The sequence below is a fragment of the Cibotium barometz genome, chromosome 35, assembly GCF_041138505.1.
Source record: "Cibotium barometz isolate CiBa-2024 chromosome 35, ASM4113850v1, whole genome shotgun sequence".
Taxonomy (NCBI): domain Eukaryota; kingdom Viridiplantae; phylum Streptophyta; class Polypodiopsida; order Cyatheales; family Cibotiaceae; genus Cibotium; species Cibotium barometz.
The window spans coordinates 51,023,071-51,032,881 of record NC_141080.1 but is presented as its reverse complement, the minus strand read 5'-3'; the positions used below and the strand labels follow the sequence as shown (position 1 = coordinate 51,032,881).

Here is a 9,811-nt window from a genome sequence, read left to right as displayed (position 1 = left end):
TGAGGCCATCAATGTGACACCACCGAATAGCCCATTCAAGCTTCTAGAGGAAAAGTCACCCTATAGCCCTGTCAAACCCACATTCATCAAAGCCTAAAGAACACCATGTGCCAAGGAAAACACAACTTGATTTAAGATTTATTTAATTCCCTACTCAACTACTAGCAAGAAGACTTTTGCTAGCTAGGGTTGCATAGCACATAGTAGAACAACACACAAAGCATCCAAAACCCTTTCCCAAGTTATGAACCATTGCAAACATTACACCTAGCAATATGCAAGCTCTTGTTATTCAACATTTCCTCCACATCTCTATATTATTTTAAGGAAGAGTTTCACAAAGCTGCCATGTGCCAAGAATTTGGAGGTTCGGGTAGGGGAGGAAGAGGCTTGAGGAGGTTTGGGTACAATTTGAATTTGGAATCTCAAAAGACGTGCGAAGCATGGGTTGCCAACTAGTGCTACTAATACAAGCTATAGAGCAATTCTTTATAGACTACATTTACATGGTCAAACATGTCATTTGCATAATAGTGTATGAACTACTGCAACCTATTTACAAGGATTGCATCCACACAACATCCATTCAACCCTCATGTTCTACGAATTCCAAAATCAATGCCGCCACCGCGTCTTGCTTTTCTACATGGGGAAGGTGACCACAATTGCTGACAAAAACTAGTCTTCCATTTGGCAAATCGTTCTTGAACCTCTGCAGTAATTCAAAGTGGGTTGCCAACCATGAGACATATTACTACAACAAAAGTATGATCGTGAATTAGTGTTTTATTTAGTGATAGGGATGCCTAAAACAATAGGCTAGAGAGGGTTTAAACTTGAGCTTGTGCCTCTCCCAAGGACCATTTCTTACTCCATTGTGCTATTTATATGTGGACTCAAATATTCCTTTCAAAATCCATTCATGTATGTTAGGATCGTAAGATGCCCGGTATAAATTCAAACCTACCAAAGGGCATTTAATTTCAATACCCAATCTAATATCCAAAAAAAGAAAAAGATGCCTATGACTCAACAATACTGTAGTAGAATGGGAATGATATATTTGGAGTACCTGTGGGGTATCTTTGCTTAATATTTTGTCTTGCTCTCCCCATATTACTAGTGTCTCCTTATCGATCTGATGAACCCAACAAGACCAAGATTTTATCAATCCAAATAGACAAATTTGAGTGCACAAAAAATCTACATTTTGCAAAATCGTAGCCCAAAGACAGGTGAGGGAAACTCTTTCATTTAAGGTGTGAAAGAGAATAGGGCCCAACAAGCTCTCGCTCTCGAACGAACGATAGCAATAGCACTCATGCCTCTCAAAGTAGAGGTGGTAGCACTTATGCCTCTCAAAGTGGAGGTGGTAGCACTTAGCCTCTCAAAGTGGAGACACTCAAATTTAAATTGACCAAAGGATGTGGCTAATTGCAAGACCCACTCAAAAAAGTAGAGAATATAAATCAATATACATATAGTAAACATATAATAGTATTATATTAATACTATTATATATAAGCACATTCACACACACGTGTACGCGTACACAGCCATACACGTACGTGTGGGGGTGTGTGTGTGTGTGTGTGTGTGTGTGAGAGAGAGAGAGAGAGAGAGAGAGAGAGAGTTTCTATGTGTTTGAGAGATTGTGTATGTGAGAGATAGGTGTGAGAAGAGAGAGAGTGCATGTATAAGTGTATGGGTGTGATTGAGGGTTGTGTCTATGTGTGTGACAAAGACATAAAGAGAATACATGAGAGAGATAGAGAGACACATAGTTATACATGTATATGAAGATAGAGAGACACATAGTTATACACGTATATGAGAGAGTCACACATAGACACATGCACATACATGTGCACATGTATACATGCATACACACATAGACACATGCACACACATGTACACATACATACACACGTGCACATGGGCATATACAAACACACACGACACATAAAAACACACACACTCACTCACTCACTCACATACACTTGCAAATATACACATATGCACATATGCACATATGTATGGATGAACATATGCATACAAGAAAAAACTTTATGCCTGTGGAGGTCACCTACTTGTATATATTGAGGTTGAATCAATGAAAGGATAGTAGCCACTAAAAAAAGTGTTTGAAAAGAGACTAAGGTACCTTTGAAACGTGTGAGGCCACATTGTAGCCACCACTTAGCATAAAGTCAACTGAAGCCGTAGCCCAACCGGGCATAAAGCAATGCAATCGCCCCACCTACACCAGATATGCTTTAGTTTCTACTTTGCGACAAGAGTTTTACAACCTAAACCCAAAATAAAAAAGGGATTTTTTTTTTTGCCTATGAGTCACATGAAACTAGTTTACAACAATGCTTAATTATTGCTTAATCCAAGCCCCTTTATTTGTTGGTTGTCTACTTTTGTCTATGCAATAACTATAATGGTCCTTGCATTAATTGTGATGCTGATCGTGAGATAATTGATGCAAAGGAGCTTACTTTCACTTGATCAACAATCAAACGCCACTGTATCTTGTGATGGATGAGAGTATTCGCATAGGTACGCAACAAGACATTCTTCAACATGGAAACCTGCACCACCATAATTGGAGCAATTATCCATATATATATATATCTTAAGACCACCCCTTCATCAACAAGACAATATCAGTGTTTCAATCACCAACATGGTCAAAAAGAGCACCAAAATCTACTCACCCCGACATATGCCATAAATCTCGGAAACGAGGCCATTATGCCAGTGCCCTCTGCATACCCTTGTGCATTAACAAGGACCAGCTTTGACACCTGAAAGACACTTTAAGGAGCTCTCAAGACACCCATATAAACAATTTGCCTACACCTTTGTTCACCCTTCAACATAAGAATTGTAGAAGAAAAGCTGATCACTACAAATGCTTACAGCTTCTGGGTGGGCAACGGTAAAGTCTATTGCTACAGCACCCCCAAGACTAGCACCTACTAGAACCATGGGTCTCTTAAGGTATGATCGCCAAAACTATCATCACAGAATTTCAACAAAAGAAATAAAAACCCAACAAAATCAGTTCATGAGTACCATGGAAAATCCCTCTTTTTGTGTGTCCAACTAGGAAGAAAGACAAAATATTTTTCACTCCAAACATCAATACTAAAACTCAATTGTAGTGGTTTAGCATGCTTATCTTGCATGGTCTGCATAAAGTCCATCAATAAGCACTATGATAACCAACACTACACAAAAATACCTCATATAAATGCTCTCGCTTTGCGGCCACACCAACTGATGCTAGGTTCTCTGCAACAAAACATAGATTGTTTCCGGGTCCCCACTAGCCATACAAATTATCCAACATGAACAAGAGAAAGATGCAAATAACCTTCACCTCCCTAATTAATGAACCACTAAAAGACCTAAAACTGCAATACACATAATCACCTAGATTGGCATAGCATAGATTCAGCCCTTACTTAGTGTTGAATGCCCAATAATAAGATCACCTAGATAGCATAGCATAGATTCAACCCTTACTTGGTGTTGAATGCCCGATTGTATTGCCTACCTACTGCTACAAACAAAGCTTTCTTGAAAGAAACATATACTTACCTGAATATGAGAAGCCCCAACCAAGGATATCAAAAGCCCAACATTCGATGTTGGCTTTCTCAAGCTTGGGGTATGTGTTCCTCCACTCTAGACAAGAGCTGTGAAAGGCACCAAAAAGCTTTGTTAAACTTGATCTCAAGGACTTTTAAAAGAAAAAACTTACACTAATTGCTCGACTAATATATTTTGGAAGTTAATAGAAAATGTGATCGCTAAGCTATCAAGGTTGATGAGGAGAACAATCTTCTCCATTTACCTATCAAATCCATGAAGCAAAAACACAGGAGGCAAGTCCTCATTGACTATCGTAGGCTTTACACAGCTAGTCATGATGGGCTTCTCTGTGAGACTTGTCTACATCAAAATACAAGAGGAATAGTCAGCAAATTCATAATTACCAATAGCCTAGGAGGATAGAAGGATCTCTTTTCAGCACTAAACTTGGAAGACTTAATTATGGGTGCTTCTCATAAAGCCCCCTAGGCCTTACAAACATGAGCACATATTGTAGAAATGCCATGCGGAAGGCTTGGAGACGAATCGTAAACTTGATTAGAGCACAAATTCAGCACTAAACTTGAAGGACTTCATTATGGGTGCTTCTCATAAAGCCCCTTGGGCCTTACAAACATGAGCTAGCAAGATCTTATGCACAAGACAATTATGGGTGCTTCTCATATAAAAGGGAGGGGGGGGGGGGGGTGAGCTTACATACATCAACCCCCCTTACAAACATCAATTATGGGTGCTTCTCATGAAGGGGGCCTTACATGCATCACCCCCCTTACAAACATCAATTATGGGCGCTTCTCATAAGAGGGGGCCTTACAAACATGAGCTAGCCAAATCTTGACATGCACAAGATAATGAGCATGGAATGATTGGGTTGACCACCCCCGCCAGACCGTGTGCACAAGATAGATAACGAGCATGGAATGATTGGGTTGACCACCCCCGCCATCCATATAAAGGTAAGAGGCCCACAATATACATGCAGACCCAAATCAATTCAGTCCACCCAACCACTCCTTTATAGAAATTGATCATTGGAGAATGTGGAAGACACGACACTAGGCCACATGACCATCCCATGAGCGCTGCCCACAAGGGACTTGTCACACACAACCCAATTCAAGAGTGAAATATAATAAGTGTCGAACCTTTTAGACGTCCGACTCCTTTTGAGTGTAATAGTCCTAATCATGTGGACATACTAACGTAGATGTGTATGCATGGCATGTGTCTATCATGTATTCCATGAAACAGACATATAAACCATATAAACATGTATACATCCTGCTAAAAAACGTGCACACTCCATTAAACATATCTACACATGTATACACGCTCTCACATGCCGCTCACGCGAACTCAAACACGCACATTTTGTCTGCAAATGATAACGAACTCTAGTGTCAATGAGATACCTGTACAGGAAGTCTCTGAATTCTTGAAGCAAATGCACGTGCGCGAGGGTCTCGTAGCTGCTGGACCTCAGGTGGAAGGAAGGGAGGGAAGGTGGCCGTAGTGGCATCGAGCTGGTCGACGATGGCAGCCATGCAGGCTGTGAATATATTGTACTTACGGTAATTAGCCCAGTTGCAGGCGGTAGATACAGAGGGAAATGAGGCGTCCCTGCATCTGTTCCAGCACCACGGGGCAACTCGTCTCTGGCGATGTGTTGTTGCCACCCCTGGCCGTAGTGTTGCAAAGGACAGACTGTCCCAACACACAAAGTGTTTCAAGGTCAAAAAAAACTCTCTCTCTCTCTCACTTGCAGCTCCATCGCCTCTCTGTTACTCTCTCACAGAAACTCTCTGACAGACTGACTCGTAAGTTCAAGCGCGCTCTCTCTGTCTGTCGCTTACACACACACACGACACAAAATCTGACCAGCTTACCCGTAAGCTGATCCCGCTCGCTCCATCGCTGAGCAATGCGTCTCTCTCTCGCTCGCTTGCTCGGTTACTTGCAAGCTGCCCTTGTTCCATCGCCATGTTACGATTCCCGACTCCCAAGTTCCCGAGCAATTCAAACACATCACGACTTCCACTTTAAAATTATTTTTCCCATATTTTTTATCACACCTCATAATTTCGCGTCAGCGGCGAGCCTCGGACATTTGAAGGCTTCAACGACTCACGTTAATGATGCCCGTTAATAGAGTCAATGTCTATTTTTGTTGCAAGTTGCTATCCATTATTTTGAGGAGGACAGTATGATGAATAGAGATAAAAGAAGTTTTAATAAATATTTGCACAAAAAAGCATAATTCTGAAGAACCGAGGTTTCAAAGCTGATCGAAGAGAAGATCCAGCATGCAAAGACGGTAAGCTTTCTGTCACTCTCCCTGCTAATCTGGTTCAGGAGTGGCAATGAACTTACCAGTACAGAGCACTAATAGGTCTGTGCTATGGTCCACGACCTCTAGCGGAGGTGTTAAAGACATGAATAAGAAACAGTTGGTCCTCTCGAGGCCTTATAGTAGACCATACCCAGTATTTGGCGAATAACTACTTCTGCTTCCTATTTAGAGCGGAAGGGATGGCACTTTATACCCTAGGGGTTGACCAATACCCAGCATTTGGCGAATAACTACTTCTGCTTCCTATTTAGAGCGGAAGGGATGGCACTTTATACCCTAGGGGTTGACCAATGGGTCCTTAGGAATTCTCCCCTATCCCTCTTCCTGTGGTCTCCTGACTTTTCCCCTGTAGGCCCTAAACCAACCCTTTGTCCTATTTGGGTTGAGTTGCCTAACCTGTCGATGCATCTATACCCCTTGATTAAACTTCTCCTTGAACCAGTTGGTAGGCTTTTGGGGATTAGAGCTAATGTAGGGCTAAATCCCAGATGGCACCAACAAGCTTTGGTAGAAATAAACATGAGTAAGGAACTTCCTAACTCTATTGCTCTAGATCAACCCCTGATCTTCAAGAATGTTCCCAATGCATGTTTCCACTCTGGGTTGAAGGACCATTTCATTAGAAACTGCCCAATTAGATTCCCACCACGCCTCAATCCCATGTACATAGGCGGAACCCAAAGGAGAAAACCAAGGTTTTTAGTCCATTGTGAGGAGAGGAAGAGGGCAAGGTCGCCCTCAGCCCCTTAAAAACCAACCAAGAAGGAATAAATTTAATAGGTTCTCCGCTCTTCTAGTAGATATTTCAAACCTCACGTAGATTATCAAGGATTCTTCAAGTGAAGAAGAAGAAGAAGAAGACGAAGAAGTTCCCAACACTCAAATTCATGATAGTGATGGGTGGTTTCACCACTTTTGATAATTGGGCGCCCTGAAGGTAGCCTGAAAATAGGCATCTTCATAACTTAAAGGTCCGGTCTCTCATAGTTCTGTTTGGAATTTAGTGGCATGGTGTTTGGGGCTCATTATACCTATAGTGGGTGTTCAAATGGCACCCCCTGATCAAAAATCCAATTTATTTTAGTGATTGTTTCATTGCACGGAAGTTTTGGCATTTCCATTTTCCAACTGTCTTTACTACAGTTTATGTCACACATGCAATGCTTAGTACTTTTACATCCCAAGTCCAATGATCATCCCAATTTGTGCATGAATGTAACACATTGCATAGAGCTTAACTTGATTCATTGGGAGTTTTTTGGCAATTTAATTATTTTTTATAAATAGTTTTTCATTGCTTTATATTGTAAAAAAACATGTGATTTTCTATTCAAGATCTTGGCAAATGTGAAGCTCATCATTGAAGATCCAACGATGAGAAGTTAGACAAATATATATAGAATGTGGCCATATTGTCAAATTGCAATTTCGACGGTTGAATTTCTTCTGATCTTCTATAGAAAATTCACTCAGTCTCTTAGAGGGCCTGTAAAAGTTTAATAATTTAATTATATAAATTTTATACGACCATCATTGCACTTCAATTTCTTGTGGATCAAAGTACATGTCATGATGAATTTAACAAAAAAATTTGGAGTGAATTTGATTAAGGGAAGCCCATTTTCCAGCCATCTTAATCAAATTTTCATTGTTTGAACAAAGGAACCCTATTAGGCTTGGTGTTTCACCAAGCCTAGAGAGTATGCCATTTGTCAAGCAATTGAGCTATGGTAACATAGTCTTAGTCCTACATGTACATGCCACATCATATGGAGAAGAGTCTCGGGGGGGGGGGGGTCACTCGTATAAATATGTAAGTATCACGTGGGTTCAACAGAAGGACATTTTAAATATTTAAAACTTACAGAAATATATTTACAGAGGGGATTTATTTATTGTATTTTTTAAAAAAAATTACAGATTTGAATAGGAAAGGATACATTATATTCACTAAAAAATTCACAGATAAGGGACTTTTTAAATAGGCCTTGAACGCACGTGATATAAAGGATTTACATATAGTGACCCCCCCGAGAGAAGAGTCCACATAAGCATCTTGCCATCTCATCATGCCACCTCAACTTAGTCAACAAGGTTGACTCCCTAAAGCCTACATGGCATGCTACATCAAATGCATATATGGCATAGTCAACTTGGTTAACTTTCTATGCCTACATAGCATGACACATCATATAAATGCATGGTATTGCCACCTCACACTTAAGCATGAGGAATGCCCACATGGAGGTTCCATGTCAACAAAATTTTACCATGTGGCAAAAAGCCCGCCACCTCACCATTATATTTCATGATTTAATTAATACGAAAAAAATAAAACATCATTTTTAAAATAATTTCTTTAATAAGAAATTTTAGAATAAAATTATGTAATATAATTTTAAGGCTCTCCTCCAAAAAAAGATAAAATAAATATTTTTTATTAAATAAATATATTTATTGATTAAAATATATTATTAAAAATTAAATATTTATTTTATTTTTCAATTAAGTTAATATTATGATATAATTAAAAAAATTCTTACTATTTAAAAAATCATATTTTTTTAAAATATTTTTTGGAAAAAAACTTAAAATATATCTTAAGAAATTTTAATATTATTTATTTATTAAATAAATTTTATTTATTAAATAAATTTTATTTATTAAATAAATTTTATTTATTAAATAAATAAAAATGATATTCCTCACTTAAAATAAATAATTAATTCATCATTTCAAAAAATTATTATTATCTTTTAATATTTTTTAGTATTTTACAAAAACCTAAAGAGAATGGATATGACCTGAGCAGAATGGATTCATCAAAGGGAGATATATCCTTGATGCTATTATATCCCTATGAGAGGGAGTGGAACATGCCCAACAAACCCAGCAACACTTTTTTTCTTTAAAATTGACTTTGATAAAGCCTATGACAGATTACAGAGGGATTTTGTCATACAATCCCTCAAGGATATGGGATTGGGTCCCAACTTCATAAAAATGGTGCAAGTGCTATTCGGGAATGCCATGGCCAGAGTTATAGTAAATGGAAATCTCACCAAATCCTTTGCGTTAAGTAGATCTATTAGACAAGGATGCCCACTAGCTCCCCTATTATTTGTTATTGATGCTAGCTGACACGCTTGGATGGATGGTTCAGAGTGCAATGGAAAAGGGGCACATGCAAGGCGTACTAACAATAAAGGGAAAACGTGTCTGTAACAATTTGCAAATGACACTAATGGTCTTATACACAATGACCATACTTCAATCCATACATTCTGGGAATGGTTAGAAATGTTTTGTCTAGCATCAGGATCTATCATTAACCACTCCAAAGCTAGAATCAGAACAATGGTGTCTGAGCTACCGCAATGGCTCTTAGACTCAGGATGCAAGGTCATAAAAGATGGACAAATATTCAGACTGCTTGGGATCCTCATGGGATTTGAGGTTTCTTTGCACACCAAAGGTGGCTATGGATTCTAGACAAAGTGTACAGAAAGTTTAGACAATGGTTTGGTATGCAACACAATTTTGCATAAAGAATTGTGGTGCTCAAACACATCGTCTTCCCCTCTACCATATACTTTCTTTCATGCTGGGGTTCTTTAAATTAAGATCTCAAATAACTATAGAAATTATGCATGAACTTCCTCTGGTCTGGAAATTCATATGAATCAAAAATCCCCAAAGTGGCATGAAATGTATCTACAAGACCTAAAAAGGATGGTGGTTTGGGAATACCAAACATACTAGATTTTGCAGATCGCATAGCTGCCAAATGGATAGTCATAAACTTCATATCTCCGCAAGAAGACTGAGCAGTCC

The 9,811-nt window shown here is 39.0% G+C and overlaps 1 protein-coding gene across 1 annotated transcript; it reads right to left on the bottom strand.

The window, feature by feature from the left end:
- Positions 1 to 346: 346 nt before the first annotated feature.
- LOC147618574 (alpha/beta hydrolase domain-containing protein VTE7-like) lies at positions 347 to 5,609 on the bottom strand. The gene is made up of 11 exons (XM_086775269.1): positions 5,506 to 5,609; positions 5,040 to 5,331; positions 3,869 to 3,966; positions 3,613 to 3,710; positions 3,254 to 3,303; positions 2,929 to 3,024; positions 2,724 to 2,813; positions 2,505 to 2,597; positions 2,165 to 2,260; positions 1,073 to 1,138; positions 347 to 712 (listed from the first exon to the last, which is right to left on the bottom strand). The coding sequence occupies exons 1-11, from the start codon at positions 5,607 to 5,609 to the stop codon at positions 587 to 589; spliced, it is 1,209 nt and encodes a 402-aa protein (XP_086631395.1). The 3' UTR covers positions 347 to 586.
- Positions 5,610 to 9,811: the final 4,202 nt, after the last annotated feature.